The sequence below is a fragment of the Apostichopus japonicus genome, chromosome 3 (assembly GCF_037975245.1).
Source record: "Apostichopus japonicus isolate 1M-3 chromosome 3, ASM3797524v1, whole genome shotgun sequence".
Classification (NCBI taxonomy): Eukaryota; Metazoa; Echinodermata; class Holothuroidea; order Aspidochirotida; family Stichopodidae; genus Apostichopus; species Apostichopus japonicus.
Window position 1 is genome coordinate 6,521,469 of NC_092563.1, and position 19,258 is coordinate 6,540,726.

General features: G+C 37.9%; 1 protein-coding gene across 2 annotated transcripts in view; it reads right to left on the bottom strand.

Moving 5' to 3' along the window:
* LOC139961569 (b(0,+)-type amino acid transporter 1-like) overlaps positions 1 to 16,178 on the bottom strand; it is a 43,759-nt gene extending 27,581 nt beyond the window's left edge. The window contains exons 1-3 of one of the 2 annotated variants that reach the window (XR_011790914.1): positions 16,009 to 16,178; positions 5,856 to 6,101; positions 219 to 485 (exon numbers count right to left, since the gene is read on the bottom strand). Coding sequence is in view for 1 of the 2 variants with exons in the window: in XM_071960863.1 (XP_071816964.1) it covers positions 219 to 485; positions 5,856 to 6,072 (484 nt within the window). In the remaining variant the exon portion in view is untranslated. Of the gene's footprint in view, positions 1 to 218; positions 486 to 5,855; positions 6,102 to 11,686; positions 11,703 to 16,008 lie in introns of those variants that run through there. The other variant, XM_071960863.1, reaches the window with a different exon arrangement.
* Positions 16,179 to 19,258: the final 3,080 nt, after the last annotated feature.

Consider the following 19,258-nt stretch of genomic DNA (forward strand, 5'->3'; position numbering starts at 1 on the left):
ACAAAGTAATTTGATTTTCAAGATATAAAAAATAACATAGATGTTTATGATATGATATGTTGTATACATACCAGGGAAAGTGCAACTGTAGAGAGGGGGACAGGTAAGTGCAGTAAATCAACTGTTTGGACAAATTATTTGCTCCCTCCTCTCCCAAGCCATCCTCCCACCCCTTTCTGTATCCCAATTCCTCAATAATAACAATATTGTATACTTACTGATACTGAGGGCAGCAAACAGTTTGATGGGAATTGGTGCAAAGTCATCGGCACAATCGCCGAAGAAACTCTCTACGACGTATGTGCCGAAGATGAGTGATATGATGGAGACGATAGAGGGCTTTATGATGAGCGTGTACGTCCAGGCAAACAAAAAGGCAGGGAGCTCGCCGAAGACACCCAGAGGACCGAAAGCTTCCTTTAGGTATGCGTACTCTCCACCCGACTTTGGCACCAGCGTTCCCAGCTCACAGTAACAGAGAGCACCTGTTGATGGAAGAAGGAGAAGAAGATAGAGCACATGATACATGTGTAATTATGCAAATGTATAAACTCAATTGTCTATGGTACACCAAACTCATTGTCACTGCATGAAAAGTTTAAGGCTAGGGGACACCAGAGGGATCACCAGAGGGGAGTCACAAGAGGGGACACGAGGGGGGTCACGAGGGGGGTCACGAGAGGGGTCAAGAGGGGAGTCACGAGAGGGGACACAAGTGGAGTCACCGTCAGTCACGAGAGGGGACACAAGGGGAGTCATGAAAGGGGTCCAAGAAGGGCATGTGTTTCTCATCATAGGTTGGGATTTGTCAAAACCAGGTCGAATTGCTTGGCACTCAAGCTTTCTTGTATTACGTAGGTGTTTGCATGGTGCTGCCAGTTTCAACAACACTCAACATTGATCTGACCCCTTCTCCTACTCTCCTCTAGTAGGTGTGGGCATGGTGCTGCCAGTTTCAACAACACTCAACATTGATCTGACCCCTTCATTTTTCACTTTTGATGCCTACAGTAGGGAATAAGGAAGACGTCCCTTCAGGTATCACAGGATACAGTGGACTGATCTCTACCCAAGTAGACAAGCAAGTTTAACGATGAAAAATGATAAACTGAAGAGAAAGTTTGTTTGCGATAGCACTCAGCTTTCATTGTAGCAATTCTTAAAGATAAATGAAGGTATTTTCAAGGAGTGGAAGCATTTTCTGTGGAACCATTGTGTCCCCCTTACCACCCCCACACGGCCACACCAAAGGGATATGCCACGACCCTTATCATGCCTACAACGTTCCGACGCATAAATTAAATTTTCAGTAATGCTAGACCTTCAGTTCACCGTTTCTTCTCTCCATATTCTACTGGTGATACAAAATACAAATCTCATCTTCATCATCTTCATCATTATCATCATCATCTTCTTCATCTCTCACAAATCGTCTCATTCTTCTTACCATGTTATCGATCAGTAATTTACAGATTAACTCACCCAGTGTAGACACTAAAGAGAAGAGTAAATTAAACTGCCCACTAGTCTTAAAAATAGAAGGCAGTAGATCTCAGATATTAATGAATTAGAAAAGTATTAAACTCAGCAGAGGCTACCCACAAGGGAATCCATACAAATCAAAAGCCTGGCACAAGTATGCATCTCTGTGGCTGGCACATTGTCATCGCTGCTACAGTATGTGTTAATGGGAGAAGGTGGAAGTGTGTTTGTAACTTTGTGGTATTTCTACGGGGAACTGCCAATCTGTATCGTACAGTGAGTGGTCTTTACCTTAATATATTACACAACTGCACACTGTACACAACAGAGAACATATACAGTATATATCTGCTGTGTACTGTAATGTTCATAAGTTATGTAAGTATTTAAAATTAAAAGGATCTGTCCACTGCTGGAGTCTGTTCAAAGGTACTTTCTAAGATCAGGGTAGCAAACTAATATGAATTTTACTCTACAAACAAAATTATGAAATTTTCATTGAGAGAGGGAGGGGAAGGGGGGTGGGGTTATTCTTCTTCCAAAGTCCACCATATAATGGATGTCAGGAAGGCCAAGAAGATGCCCTTAGAAGTACATTTCATGGATAAACACTGTAATAGTGAACTCTCTTTTTATTCACCAGAATGTCGGACATCTGCTAGCAGGCTGATAATCTTAACATACTGTATATAGTTGCTATAGAAACACAATATTTGTTGTACAATTTATAAGAATGCAAAATGATTCCCTGCTGTGTGTAGACAATAGCTTCTGAAACTAGTTAAAAGTTACTTTAAATCTGAAGATTAAAGGAACAAGGTTTTACAAACTGCAGTGTCAATTTATTTTATTTTTTGGGTACTATGTGTCTCATAAGAATAGTATATACTGTACATAGATTACCTTGAAAACTTTGGAATGCCCATACACAAGAGTGCTACCGCTATTACAGTATATTGTTAATATTACGCAGTTGCTTAATTAAAAAAATACAGTTAGTATCTAAAATGTATAATTTAAGAAAACATTGTAGCTGCTGTAGTAGTGTCATATTTGTTTAGAAAGTGCATCAGGGACATTGCTGCAACTTAACTAAAAAACCCAGAAAACAACCAGAATTAAAACAATAGTATGAAATGCTTCCCAAAAGGTAATGAGGGCAGTATTGAAGAGCTTAGTATGAATAGGACTCCTGATGTGTGTGACCTGATTAAATTTCACTTTGGCTTCGGCTTTGAGTACAACCTTTCTGTATGCTGCCGTGTTGGACAAATCTAACCGTAATAATAGTAATTACAGACTTCCACGTTATAGTCATTGCCTGACTTTGCAATCCGCGGTCCCCTTCACAAGTATGCAAGGTCGGTAAGATTGACTACATAGTTTTTCGTTTCGGGAGAACAAAATGGTTTACAAGAGATATATATCACTTGGGGGTGTACTGTAGTTGGCATTTTCCAGACAAGGATATGTGGAGTGTTTTTGTGAGACGAATATTGGCAGACCCTCACTGGATTTGCATCTGAATTGGGTCAAAGTTTTTGACGATGTTGCAAACTTGTCATTTTTAGGGTTGATCGTTGACCTCCCTATTGTCTATGTGTACTTGTAACAGCTGCAGTTCAGTAAACCCCACTCTGTGGTATCTGTTAACCCTTGACCAAGCTGTTGTATTACCGACACAAAGCCTATTAATTGGAGTGACAGACAGGTACTATACAATTTAGAAGATGTCCATCAGCCCGAAATCTATTATCTCTATCCAGTGGGGTTACAAATCCGTAGAGCTAAGTTTTGTACTGTAAAATAACCCCTTAAAGATTATTATTGATGGCTGTATACAGGAAATTCCATCTGTGAGATAATCCTATAAGTAAATATACCTACCTCCTTTGAAAGCACAAATGATGACTAAAGAGTTACATTCCCTACGGCTGATAGTTTCAGTAACTTATCACTGTGATCAAAATATATATATCTAACAATTTAGTGATTGTCTTTGTATTTCTCTCAAGACCGTTTCTCTTTTCTTTTCTTTCTTTGGAGATTAAATTTAGAAATAAACCTGTTTTCTGTAATTTCTACTACAGTAAGCTGTATTAAAACTAATGGCATAGTTCCATGCAAGATATTTTAACAGAATTTTTTTTGTTCAAATGGATGCTTGTGTTTTTGTTTTTTTTGTTTTGTTTTCATATGAACCATATTTGAATTATTCCTGTTGCCAAAATTGACTCTAAATATTACCTTTGAACTATATGCACTGTAAGCATTTGTTTGGCTGAAATACAAAACTCATCCTTGTTGCCAACTTTTGGTCCAAAAGGGCAGACATATAAACCAATAAAAAGTGTTACAGACTGACAGACAGACAGAAATAGCAACAGACATGTAGATGCATGGCTATGACATACTGTACAGTAGGGTCTCATTGGTTTGAAATGGCATTGGCCTAAAAAATGCAGAAAACTGCTGTGTCATTCCCATCTGAAGAACAAATTCATGAATCAGCAGGCCTAAACACTGCAAACAGAAGTAAGGTGGAAATATTGACATAACCTTCAGCAAGGCAAGCTACAGCCTCTGAACAGCACGCACAGGTCTAATGAGTGAAGCATACAATACTAAGGAAAGACAAATAAATATGTATTTCAGTCCTGTCCCCATACACTCATTCCACCCTTCTATCTCTCCCCCACCCACCCCTTATATCTCTCTCCCACCCCCTTATATCTATCCCAACCCCCTTATATCTATCCCCACCCCCTTATATCTCTTCCCACCCCATTATATCTCTCCCCACCCTCTTTTCTATATCTCTATATCTCTTCCCAACATCCTTCTATCTCCCCCACCCCCTTCTATCTCTCCCCAACCCACTCCAGAGCTGCTTGGTCTTGATCTTGTAGGTTTGTTGTCATGTCGTAAATTTAGCAATTTATATCTAAATTTTAGCTGTTGTACGTAGTCCTCCTTGGCTGAAGATTATGTCAACATTTTCAAGCTACTTTTGTAGCAAATTAAGCAATTCCTAACATACAGTACAGTACAGTACTGTACGGAACTGTACAGTACAAGGAAATATAATGCTAGGCAAATACGGATTAAAACAGCTGCCAAGATACTGTAAGTCCTACCCAGGCTCTAAGTACTCACATGAATGAATAGGCTTGGGTGAGTGCATCTACTGTACAGTGATATTAGCTATATATGTGTCCTCCTTACATTGTACATACAGTAAATGCCAAATCTTGAGCATGTGATCTGGAGGTGACCCTTGTACTTCCTGTTCGGAATGCGTGTATTATAATTACTCTGAGATCCTGTGGGAGAGCAACCCCTTCCCTTGTCCCTGTCACACCTAGTCCCAGCGAAAACCAAAACCAACTTTCGTGTACAGTAGGAATAACTTGTACGATATGTTGCCCCTACTCACACTCACCCCACCTCCCCCCCCCCCCCCAACAAAAATGGTTACAGCAAAATTGTAGTTCACTGCACACTTAAGACTTAAGTACAGTATATAGCAGATTTAACTGTACTGTGGACTAAATTGCTACAGTAATTCCCATGTTTCTAGACAACTGGTTGTCAGTAAAGCCGACCCAGCCCTCAACTACTGTATGTACAGTAGAACACTGTGTTCTAAGACACTGGACTGGACACCATAATACATACAGTACTATTTATTGTGTTGGTGACATTGACTGACAGGGACAGGTGTTTCATTTAGAAGCACAAACACCACACTGTTAATGTACATTAATTCAACTGTACATTCCAAAAGGCTTTCCCATAGGCAAAGTTTGGAATTGATATACACTAGCCCAGAATCCAATTAATTTAGCAATTCCTAACATGCAGTACTGTACAGTAGCAGGAAATATAAATTCAGTGACACCTTTAAATGTCTCATGTTTCATTTAACCCTCAAAATATGTAAAGCTATTCATTGCTAATGACTGAATCGCCTAAAGTATTGCAGCACACAGACCTGTCGAGTGACCGCCTGCAAAAGGGCTGCGGAAAAGTATTCAATGACATGTTGACAATGCGTAACAATTCTGTTAAGCTAATATAGTGTTACTACATAAATGTTTACAAAATGATGTTGCATTTCATCCTGCTAACAGCACAAAGTAAATGTGTACTAAGAATACGAAGTGGCACTACAGGATATGTGCTACAATTAGGTCTGTACCATCACTTTGTACAAAATGACAAACTCATTAACCATACCCTGGTCAGCTTTATACCACGTTACACACATCAGTTGAAAAATGACACCCGCACCGCACCCCTCTCCTTTGGTTCCCAATCAAACAAAATTCATTTCCTGCCTCCAGTTGCCTCCGTGGGCACGACAAACTTACCAGTCATTGAGAGAAGGGCACAGAGTACCCATATGATCAGACTCATCCCGACGCTGCCAGCCTCTCGTAAGATACCCTTCGGCGAGACGAAGATACCGGACCCTACCATGGAACCGACGATCAGAGCGACACCACTGATAAGACTGACCTGCCTCTTGAGCACCACACCAGAGCCCTGGCTGGCTGTTTCACCGCCCTCGTTCTTGTCCCCGGCCATCTTGATATTAAATCGGTCGATTCAGGAATCTGTGCAGTATCAATGAAGAGAAGGAGAAATAAATACAAATACAGTAGGAACGAATCGGGGATACACCGGCTGGAAACGGTTCCTCTACAAATTCCCGGCCAGACCGGATTTTTGCCAAGAAGAAACGACGTCGGACTAGATAATGTTACAGAAGAAAACCTCTCTTCCTTTTACGACAAAGATGGGGGAAATATGCTCACGATGTATTAAAGAAAGCAAATTTGGATTTACTGTACATTCATGTACATCGGAAAAAGATACTCAACGACCACATAATTTAAGTTATCACCGACATCATCATAAGAGATAATTCTCGGCAGATATCGAAAAAAAATCTGGGCGGCTTTTTTTGTAGATCCAGTCGGAACTGGATGATTCTAGTCCGGCCCAACCTGAAACTGGGTGCACGCCTAGACTGAATACTGCATTGGGTGGAAGAAAACTGATTTACTGTAGTTATTCAGTCTTCAATTCTGGAATTATATATGGGCAACATATCTGCTTCATGAACAGTTATCCCTATAAGTATGCCAGAACTTTTTGCTTTTGAGCTTAAAAAAACAAATCTCAACCCAGTGAATTACAGTATGACTTCCGTCTGACATACGACCATCCCACTGGGTTGACCAGTTACTCCACTGAGTAGACAATACCAGTATTGCAGCTAAACATTCTTTGATATGATTGAACTATATTAAGTCATGTATTAAGTTTCACCCCTTAAACTAACCTAAACCTTCAAAAGCCCTGTTGCGAAGACAATCTGCCAACTTTCTCAACCACCACCAACTGTGGACCTGTAAAGTTGTTATAAAGGCGACTCTTAGCTTTTATAACATCCTCTTTTTACATCAATTTGGTCTCCTAATATGCCACAATGTTAGCAAAACTATACCGAAGGTCTACCGTGTGTACTATACATGGGTAACTTACTACCGTATATAGTATATCACAGGGGCTTTCACACCCATGCAATCACTCTTCCCTGGTGTACAAAAGGCATTCATAATGTCCAGTAACCTAACCTCATGATAACGTGCCCCGCGCACGAACAATGTTTTTTCTGAATAATTTAGCAGCAAAATTTGATAAAAACAGATGAATATCGATGGCTAATTCCCTATTAAGGGATGCTCAGTTAGTCAGTTGTAATCCTATCATTACAATACTTCAAGTCATATATCCAGCTGTTTGTGGACCCAATTAAAACCTAACCAGAATTTATAGGCACTGGTTCACTTTTCCATGGTTACCAAGGTAATCCAGCTGAGAATGACCTGACCATCTGTACTGAACTTTTGACCTCTCACTCATCATGTTGTCAGCTTTGTGTCAAAGTGTCACGCAGGAGGAAAGCTTAACAGGAGGACTTCATACTGTATACAAATAGCTGATTCAATTGCACATAGTACATACATGTACATATTGTCTCAGGTCATTTGTATGGCCTGCAGATTTTGGCAAGCTAAAAAATTGTTTGAAAGAATGGTAATATCCTAATTATTATAGTCTCCAAATTATTTCCCTGATCATTGAGGATTGTAACTTCCATTATAGCCTGTCTCGTTGAGCAGCAAGGCTTCGAGGAAATGGAAACTAATATTGGCATTTGTTAACAGTTTGAACATCAGTTCAAAAGTTCCATGCTATAATTTTATTGTATTATAAGTCTGTACATTTCATAATTTGTATAATTTGTTGACATTTGAACACGAGGTCACAAGTTCCATGATTGTCTTCCTATATAATATACTTAAGTTCACAATAGATTGACAGTACATTGTACATATTGATGCTGGTATAAAAGTTGATTACAAATTTGCATAAATTCATAACTTGCATTGTTTGCAAATTTATATGACAATGAAACAATTAAAATATCAAAGATTCTTAGACTGTGCAATGTACAAACACGGCTGCGAATCTGTTGATCTGTCTGGCAGTTCCGCCATCTGGTGTGTTTTTTTTTTTGGCAACATACTGTATATCAAAGTTCTAGACACATTGTTCTCTAAGCAATTTGAAGACACATCTCTTCCATCAAGCTTTTCCCGATTCATAGATTTCTTTCGTGTGTGTCCTCTTGTTCTTGTGCGCTCTGAGTTCTTCCAAGATTTTGCGCCTCACAAGTACCACTTATTATTATTTTTATTAAGCACTATGTTATTCAACGTCCTTCAGCATTTACAACTTCCGTAAACATGTACAGTACTCCATGACTGATCTTTATGGAAAAATTTTTGCCTTGAAGACCCTCCCTTAGAAAGTATCAAGGACACGAAATACTTGTAAAGCCATTGCTCTGGAATGCTATGTACATAATATAGTATGAAGCATACTATGCATTTCAACACAGAACGAAGGCAAACTCTACAGTGCTGTTAACTCATCCTTACTCATTTATCCATTAATGGAGTCACTGAAGCAAATAGAGGAGTGGAAGTTGATTTCAAACAAGACATGCAGGGTAGCATTTTTGTGACGGTACCATGTTTTATTTTTGATTAGGCAGCCAAAGTTTTTTGCTCCTGTGGAGAAATTTCAGAAAGTCAGCACTATTTTTAGGAAGCAGTGACGTTGACGATATTCTATGTCATTTGTGCCACATTACGAAATTGAAAACTATATAATAACGGTCCTAATTTTGCAGTGATAAATTAATATGAGGCATGCTCATTAAAACGATGTTATCTTTAAACGAAAATGATTTTTTTTATATGCCGATTTTTATGGGCGGGGTGTGGGGGTGGGTGGAATTAATCATCACAGGTATATCTATGACATACAGTACAGTATGCAAATGATAATCTCTGGTGGTTAATTGGTTTGTTTCTATATTAATTCTTTTCGAGAGTGCCTTCACACCACTCCCCAAATTTTAGAGTTAATCTACGGACCAGTGAATGGCTATTTCCCCTTTAAGGCATCTCCACTATATAGTTATTGGAAAGTGTATATAAACATTTTCTGAATCTCATTCTGTGAGCCCCATCAGCTTCCAAGAACAGCTACAGAAATCTACATCATTTACTATTTCTTACAAACCACAAAAACCGATAAATCTGCCTGTAACCTCACATGTGAAATCCAGGATCAATAGTAAACTTGTTACAAGTGCAATTACCCAGACAACTCTCCGCACTTCATTGAAGGCTGTATGTCTGATGCTATGCGTTCAATGGATGATAAAAATACTATGTACATACTGTAGCTTTTTAAGGTTAAAAGTTCAACCCTTACCTTGCAGCTGAGTTTTTTTTTGTTTTTTTTTAATTATCAAAATATAGACAGAATAGTTCACTATTTTGGAAGTAGAAAGTTTAAACAAATATTTACTTCTCCCAATTTGAAGTAACTTGGTGGTTCAATTGGAAAAAGCACAAACTTTGTAATTTCATCAAATTTTAACAAACTTTTCAGTGTTAGGATTTGACCAATACATTATGAAACTTGCAAGAATATGATAATGCATGATTGTACTACTGATCTTCCTTGATAGGCCAAGCACTATAATTCCTCAGTAAAGTATCCTAGTACAAACCAACCTGTTAATACAACAAAGAAGGACAGCAAATCCTTTCTCATTTGGGACATAATTACCGTATTTACATTTTGGCAAAGTTCGGTCTTTGCAGCAATTTTACCGGACCAAACTTCACGTAAGTGAATAATGACAGGTGTTAAGAACAATTATCTTTCAGAGTTGTAAAATTTATGTTTCCAATCTCTTCAAAATTTGAATTTGGAACAATAGCCAATCCTCGGTCAAAATGATATCACTGAAGAATCAAAAACACATTTTTTTTTTGGGGTCAATGTTTGGATCTAAAACGTCAAAATGTGACAACTTCGGTCGACCAGCTATTTACATCTTGAAAGAGGCACATACTGTAGGAATGGGTGCAAGTATCACCAAAACATTAAAGTGGCCATGACACGAAAATTTCAACGTCCAATCTTTTGGGGATCCGTGGCACTGTGACTGTTTAAAATAAATCTCTGTGAGATCTAAACACCTAAAATGGTTTTCCTGGAATAAGAATAAGAAATATTTTTGCCATTACAAACTGCCACCCAGCATTTTCCAGAAATAAATTGGGGCACTGACATTTTTCATAAGAAGGTGTAACCAATCCCTTCTGAAGCTAATTTCATACGGTAGCTTATTACTACATAATAGGGCAATGGATGGGGTGTTAATTTTGATGATACAGCAAAAACTCTTCGTCTATATTGCGACTTCATTGTAGGCCTAACGCTTATACTAGTACTTCTAGTACTAGTGCTTGGCCGCGCTTCCTCCAAAGCATGGCCACTTGTCCCACTGGAGGTTTTCTGTTCCCTGATCTGGTCTTCAGAGTTTTTAATGTGGGGTACTTGCTAGGAAGAACGACTCATTTATGTCGACCTGTGAAGCCCATTTGTTTTATTTCAGTAGAAAGGAGGGATCATAGTCTGCTTCCGTGAAGTGTTCGCTACATATGGGAGCTGTACTGGGTAGATCAGTGATATCAGCGCTGGTGTTCTGCAATAATTTGGTAATAATTGCTGTGTTTTTCTCGTCCTTGGTCCATCGATGAAGGCCAATCGCATGAGGTATGACATTACCGCAGCCCCAACAACCCGACCGGGCGGCAATTTTCTCGGATATTTTACATAGGTTGTAAAAAAAACTTGAAAGTTTTAACGAAGTAGCGTAATAGAGTGGTTGTTCTCTCAGTGTAAATGTGCGTGTATGTGTGACGGTATGATCGTCGCTTGGCACTTGTCTACTTGACGTCATTGTTGTCTTGTTTTGAAATCTCACTTTTCAGAGGTCTGCTTACGGATGCGACATTTAAAATATTAATTTCTAATTAGTCCTTGAGGTTTATACATGTGATGAGAATAGTTTTGAAAATAGATTTTCTCATATATATTCAGAGGAGATTACTCTGGATTAATTGCATTTTACATGTCATGGCCTTAATGTGATTAACAGTGTTGAGATGCCTTAGTTTGATGCGTAATTTTTAACCAAAAATGGATTATCCAACATAGAAATTTCGCATTTCGTCAGTTCTGTTCTTTCTCTTCTAGTCTCGAAACGTACAGCTGCCACAGTAAGGTAATGGATACTTCTGTTGCTAGGAAACAGCCATTGTTCATTAACTACAATGCTCATCACAATTCCTTACTGAAAGCAATACACAGCTTTGAGAGTGAACTATCCTCAGCTTCCTGCCCTGGTCATAATAGGTCTGTACAAATCAGTCCAGCACATGTGCTGTTAAGGCACCACAACAATGTCCATAGTGTAAACAAAGGAAGAACAGGTCACGTTCCAAGCTAAGTAACAATAGGCTGAGGTCAAGGGTATTGTTTGATTGGAGTAAGTTGTAATAATACCTGATCACACTGTAAGACCAACCATGGAGCTATGTTTATAGCTCCATGGACCAACCGAATACAGCCGTGGTGTAGATCTGGCAGTTCGTGTACATTCAAAAGATGTGGTATAAAATGATCTAACCTACAGTACTTAACTACAGTAGTTGTGCACTAAGTACCAACTGAAATATACTACATGTGTCACAGAACTTACCCATGGGAGCTGGTTCATTTTTTGTAGAGCTCTGTGTCAATTTCTCACTGTCACGCAAATTCTTGAGCACAAGTTATATCCTTCTTAGCATTCACAATCAACACTGTACATACTGTAAGGTATGCCAAAGGGGAAGTGAAACTTCTCAAAACAAATATTGACATTTTGTCTACACATACAACAACTTTCACTATTAGTTCTGTGGGTCAGGTACTACCGACCTATTGTAGGCCTAGCATAAGTCTTAGTAAAATCATTCATTAATTTAGTTGTTTGCAGGTTTTAATATGATGAATAATTAAAGAGGCTTGAGACTAACAAGGCCTTTTCAAAGATTTTTTATGACACAACTGCTACAAGGTACAGTTATTAAACAATGTATGTGGTTCAATTCTGCATTGCAGTAGATAGTTATAGTACATCTTAAAGCCTTCTCCACTTCTGTGGCAGACTGCAAGTACAGCAACCTTCAAATTCGTCAGTATACTTTAGTCTACTCACAAGCCCTCCCCCCCCCCCAAAAAAAAACTAATAAAAAAACTTACTGTTTAATATACGAACAAAGAATCAAACAAACAAAATATTCAGTTTCAAATTATCTTATCACCACCATCACCAAATAATGAGACACTTCACAGTGATTCCATTTTGACAGCTATTAAAGAAGATAGCAACCACTTCACATGTATTATTATTCTTATAGGTATATCATATACTATTATGTAAACCCTTCTGATCGACAATGTAAATTTGCTTAACCTCTAAATGTTGATCAGAGTGCATACCATTAGACTACACTGACTGTACCTGCTGTTTGATCAAATCTGAATCGCAAAGGTTATATTACACTTTGGGAACTTTATATCTTGTGGGTATTATTTTTCTTTCATATCTTTTCCATTATACGTTTAAAAATTTAATATAAATTAAATTAAATTCTTAGCCACAATGAAAAACCACAGGTTTAATGAAAATTTGCTAAATTATCAACAGTGCATAGTAACATGTTATCTCTTTTGCAGACTGCAATAAATATTGATTTGACCAAATCTAAACAAAATTTAATACAATTGCAAATTGCACCTTGTAGGAGAAACGTATATTAGCTATATTACCAACATCAGCTGTTGTTAACTTTGATCAGAGACCATGTAATAATTTTTCTTGCCTTTGATTTGTTAACACTAAACAGTATAAAGAAAAGAAACAGGCCTTACAGACATAGGCGTAGGAGCCCACTTTGATTTTGGGGGGCTGTAACGACTTGCCCAAAAAATATACCAAAATTTTTCGCGCGCACCGCACTCGTTCAACATCTTTATGTGCATATCAAATAGGCATGTACGGTTATTACATCGCATGCCAATTACGTACACAATCATTAGCCGTGGTATTACCCTTCCATATTGATTATCATTTTTGGGGAAGTCGTTACAATAATAATAATAATAATAATCATATAAGTTTAACCATTGAAAAACACATTGCAATTTATTTTTCTTGCCCGAAAAAAATTCTCAGCATATTGCCCGAATTTTCACAAAAATATTTGGTTGGAGGGGCTGCCTCCTATGCCTATGCTTAAAGACACAAATAATGTACCAATGTTCAAGATAAATAGAGCAGTACTCATTGTACTGTAATGTAGGACTTGGACACGTAGTTAATAGCAACACGTAGTACTTACAAAATATTAATTAATCCGGTTGTTATGTTATTCTTTTTCTTGTTTTTGTTTAGCCATCTCTTTTTCTCTTGGTCACTAGCTTTGATAAACATTCATGTTTTTTCTAGTGCTCATCATATGTGTCATTATATCAGTTTCTTAACATTTTGTCATGTACTACTGTAAATCATATGAATAAAAAATTTGAATTGAACTAATAGCAATGAAGCATTATAACGAAAATTTATGCAAACAATTAAAAGAGTTGCCAAATCATACCCATAACTATACAGGTGACCGAACACCTATATAATTTAATCTCTATCAAGTTTAAAATTACTACTGTACAGTAGTTTCTGAGGCTAGTCAACACACTTGCTAGCCTGCATGGTAAAGTGAGTGGGTGCAAGTATTGGAAAAATCACCAACTTAACTTGTTCATAATAAATTATCTGCTATATCAATGCCACAGCATGGCTGTAGCCAACCATCCATCAGATGGCCTGACCATCATCAAATCCCTCCCACCCCCCCAAAAAAAACCAAGGATTACATTTACTGCTTGGTACACAAAAACATTAACTTTTGAATTTCTCACAAGATTCAAAATCCAGACAATCACATTTATTTACAAATCTAAAAGATTCAATGTTCAAACACTGAACCTTGAAGCACACTTCACACACAAGCTAACTTCACACACAAGCTACCTTCAGACACAAGCTACCTTCACACACTAGCTACCTTCACAAACAAGCTACCTACACACACAAGCTAAGCCTACTGCACATGACACTATATGATGGAGTATATCCGTAGAGTCTGTATATAGTAATCTCTCTGTTTTTACTCCTCACTCCAGCTGTTACAGTGCTTCCTCTGTTACCATACATGTGAAACAGCATCATGATGAACAGAACTGTTTATCAGTAGAGATGAACAAACATTGTCTGTAGTTCGTTGCAAACAAACTCCATCAGTTACCGTGTTTCTGTTTTTATCATGGTATTACGGAGGATAGATCTGTGGATTGTCTGTGGTTCTTGTATGCAAACTGTTTAACTTGACAAAGATTCAGTTTGGCCACACATGTACATGTCTTAACCTCACAAACTTAATTCTTTCAGATTTGCACACTTGTTAATGGAGGATAATGCTAGGCTACTTCAAATAATTTCTTTACTTTAATTTTGCACCTAGTCTATACACGATATGCCATTCATTCTAGTTTAGGAAACAAAAACTTGCTGATTCAAAAAATTAGGCCAGACTTTTACACTGTCTCAAACAGGCAATTAGTACAAGTAGTTCATGCAGCTAAATTTTAATCTTCACCAAATTATTTCAAAATACCCAAACTATATGGGAATTAGCCTAGTACTAGTAGAACTAATTTCTGACATTATTAACTTGCTATTTACATGATGTTAATTCTTTCAAACAGCAACTTAAGACCCATTTTTTAATCCTTAATTTGTTTGTTCAGTACCATGAGCAGTACCTTTCAGGACTTTGGTGTATGTATTTATTATTAGTAGCAGTCAAGGGCATAGGAACCAGGGGGGCTGGGGGGGGGGCACCAGCCCCCCCAGTGAAAATATGGAGGGGCGGAAGTATCATTCCGCCCCCAGGGCCGCAAGTCAGAAAACCCCTTTTTCATTTCCAAATGAGAAAAGAATCTCATTTGGAGCACCAAATTGCATCTAAGGCCAGGTGAAAATGCAAAATTATATACAAAATGGAGTGGATGGGTTGAATTGTGCTATACTGCACCAAATTGAATCTAAGGCCACCTGGAAATGCAAAAAAAATCCACACCCCCTCCCCTTAGACCCCTCCCCCAGGCCAGCCATCAGTCTTCAGCCCCCCCACTCAAAAGTACCTTCCTACGCCACTGGTAGCAGTGGTGTTATACTGCCATTAAGGCATACCCTACCCATACTCAATACTTGGCTAAGCTTTTAAATTTAATTAATGAACAAATCCAATTTGGCCTAGATGTAAACTAAACATTAAGGCGCATATGACCTATAGATTCAACTGGGCACATATCAATGTTGACGCAAACAACATACAGTATCAACAGAGCTGAAGTATTATTGCATCAGACAAATTTTATCATTTCACGGTGTTTGATTGCAAGTTGCCATTTGCCTGCTACGTTTGTGTAAAAGCTACAAATTCCTACTAACGTACCATAGTCATACTGCTATTGACGATTTTTCGATGTTACTGATAGTACTGTTACTTACTAACTTAGCAGTAATACACTATGTCTAGACTAGGCCTCAGTAACGTCTTATTACTAAGCCTAGTACTAGTAGTAGTAGAACTGGACTAACAACATTGGACATTTGGTGGTCCAATCTAGGCCTATTGTTGTCATGAATAGTTGCTCATTTCTCTTTTTATTGCGAACCCCAACATCGAAGTTACTGAAAGATTTTGTACAAGTTCGTAGATAAGGGAGTCTCAGTTACTCTGACTTAGTATTACTGTAGTCTTGCCTTTGTTGGCAATGGCCGGTCACCCAAATCAAGGACCATGTCATTGTGGATGTTCCCTGATAGTACCCATAAACACAGCTTACAAAATACAACGAAAATTTGCAGCAAAGTGGGTAGTTTTGTTCAGAATATTACACAAAAAGACTTACCAAAAGGTGTATAAAAGCCGTGAATCTTAGAGCTTTAGCCAATGGATATTAACTAAGCGACCACTGGGAGTACGTCAGTCCAGCACAGAACACCGATGTGCAATAGTTGTAATGTAGGACAGTCATATATGTTCTGCTAGTTATATCGTATACATATGCCACATGTACAAATCACTGAAGTAAACAGTAAACATGTGGTAGACTAGACGTACTCGTTGATGCAATGTGTATAGAAGCGCGCGTGTAGTGGACGCGTCCATTTTAGTAAATAGGTTAAAAGAGATGCCGTCCTTGAGGACAATAACACCGTGAGGATATGTTTCATCAATAGATTTGGCAAGCAAAACCGTCTAATACCAAAAATTCAAACAATATTCAACGCCACTTAGAGCCCAGAATATGCTCTTGAAAACAGATAAGTCCAAGTCTTCTGTTTTAAAAGTGATATTACCGCCTTATCTATATTTATAGAAGTTTCGTTGGAATATTGTGAAAAGTCGGTCACAATTTTAGTGTCAGTATTCTTCAATTTTATATTCCTAGTGACCGTGCTGCCATCGTCTAAGACAGGGGTGGGCAACCTACGACCCGTGAGATGTCTCAAGAAATAGAAAAAAATCAATCTATTTTACATCATCTCAAAAAACGAGCCATAGCTACTTAGAATTTATCGGCACTAATGATGCTGACAGGTAGGCCTATTATCCCCATTAATTATCAACTGTACTAGCTGTATTGACAATATCTTTTTGTGAATACAGATTAAAGGGTGTGAAGACTCGCCCGCAAAGAAACGTATTATGCGGGTAATCTGACCTAGTTTCGAATGAGGTGTAACAGAAGTGTTAGACACCACCATCGATCCCAAAAAATACCACACAGCTTGCTACCGTCGGTAATTAGACCGTATAGTGTACAGTCCATACATACAGCTACGGTCAATACCCACAATACATATACATGGCAGCGATGGCCATCTTCAGTACCGTCTGCATTTTGCAGCGACAAGAAAAAGACTTCACCTGCAAGCAACGGAAAGTCAACTTTTTCAGATGGTGGAACGCGGTTTGGGGCGAGTCTTCAATGCGTTTAAGTACGCACACCAATTGCTTGAAAGTCCTCGGAATCAAAGGTTTGAAATCATGCAACAGCAGGTGGTTGGTTAGGTGCGGCCCAGTCAATTTTTTACTCCTTATATCTGGCCCATTCATTGAAAAAGGTTGCCCACCCCTGGTCTAAGAGTGTAGCCAGCGATACAATTAAAGCAACATGGTTAGAGAAAATCTTTAAAGAAGTAAGGAGACTACGTATTCAACAATACGAAGAACGTGTTTCTTGACATTTATAGATACTCAGTGTGTGGTGGGGGGAATATGTTAGAGCAATAGCATGCACTGCGCTCGAAGGCACTTCAACTTGTATTTCTTCCAGATAACCATGCAATAGATGGAATGTGGTGATCGGAGTCACACTCACTACCCTAAATTACTACAGAATATGAACATTACATTGTCAGCGATACACCTTATCATGAGACCGCACCTATGAACGGTCAACGCGTCAAGTCAGGCTTGCTTGGAATATATGTTCTTCTTAGTTTTCTCAGCTCATAGTTTAGTTGATTTTAAACTTTCTACCACTTGTAAAACAATATATATATAAGGCTAAAAACACAACGTGACTAACACTTACAACGAGTCGTATACCGTAACTTCTCATATTAATTTTGCAATCAAACGATAGAATAAAACGTCACCGAAAAAGTCCTCACCACGCGGCTAAAACGACGAGATAAATAATAATATCGCCACAGATGGTTGTCGAATCTCTGACCTACCTGCATTGTTTGGTTTTGCATGCAGAGCTGTCAATTAATAGACAAGGCCTTATGGCAAGCCATGTTTGTATTTATTCAAAAATGGTGAGATATAATTCAAAGCTGAAAGGTACATATCTTCAATTTAATATATCTGTAATTCATTTTTAAGATGTTAGTGAATTACATGGTTGTTATATAGATATCTTCTCATATATATATATATATATATATATATATATATATATATATATATATATATATATATATATATATATATATAGAGTAGGTTGGCGTCTATCTTGGCGCAGAGTGCTCTATGTCCATTGGACAGAGCGGAATATATGTTGATACTAGATGAGACTAGTGGAACACTAGTAGTTGTAACTCGGAGTTTCACGCTTTATGGCGATCTTCAGACAACTGGTAGCTTCAAGTTATTCAAACCCACCAACAGAACGGACGCGAAAGAGAATACTCCGGCAGAACAATACACCAACAACCGCATAATCCCCGGTAATCCCGACGAGGATCCTATATATTCATGGAGAATAACTTGAAGCTACCAGTTGTCTGAAGATCGCCATAAAGCGTGAAACTCCGAGTTACAACTACTAGTGTTCCACTAGTCTCATCTAGCATCAACATATATATATATATATATATATATATATATATAGGCCAAAATTAAGGACGGATATATTGGACAGTAGTTGAGATCTGTAAATTAATAAAATATATTTAGTGCCATGCAGACGATATCCGTATGAATTTGTAATTCCCATAGGCGATTTTCATTTAATTCGAATCAGAGACATATTTAATTCATTTCAGTATATTTTAAAAACAAGAATAGAACTCAAATTATTCTAATGTAATTTCTAAATCGAATTAGAGATATCCGGGCTGTGACTCATATTACATATCAGTTTCTATTCCAACTAAAATAATTTTTAAATTTCTATGAAATATGTTTACCTCCATTAGATTCACCATTAATTCGAATATGAGAACATCAGTATAATTCCGTTCAGAGTAATCTTAACTTGGACCCAAATATCTTAACCTCAAATAAGATATAGATCTTTTTTTTATATATATATTAAATGGTATCGCTAAGTCGTTTATAATTTAAAGCTACAGCATGAATACCTATATATAGCTGTTTAAAGTTACGTTGATGTTCTGCCCTTAATTAGATGCAAGCTAACCTGATGATATGAGATGCACCCATGAAAAACGATGTTTTACTCGTTAATATAACAAAAATGGTAACTTATAGTTCCATGATATGAGTGGGTTCAGATATGCAGAAGAGGTAGTTGTCCCGGGGAGGGGAGTCTGACGTTAACGATTGCTTTAGGAATAACCCATCCGTTCCTCTGCCCACAATAACCTTCTCTTATCCTTGTCAGCATCTATTCATTACGTGTA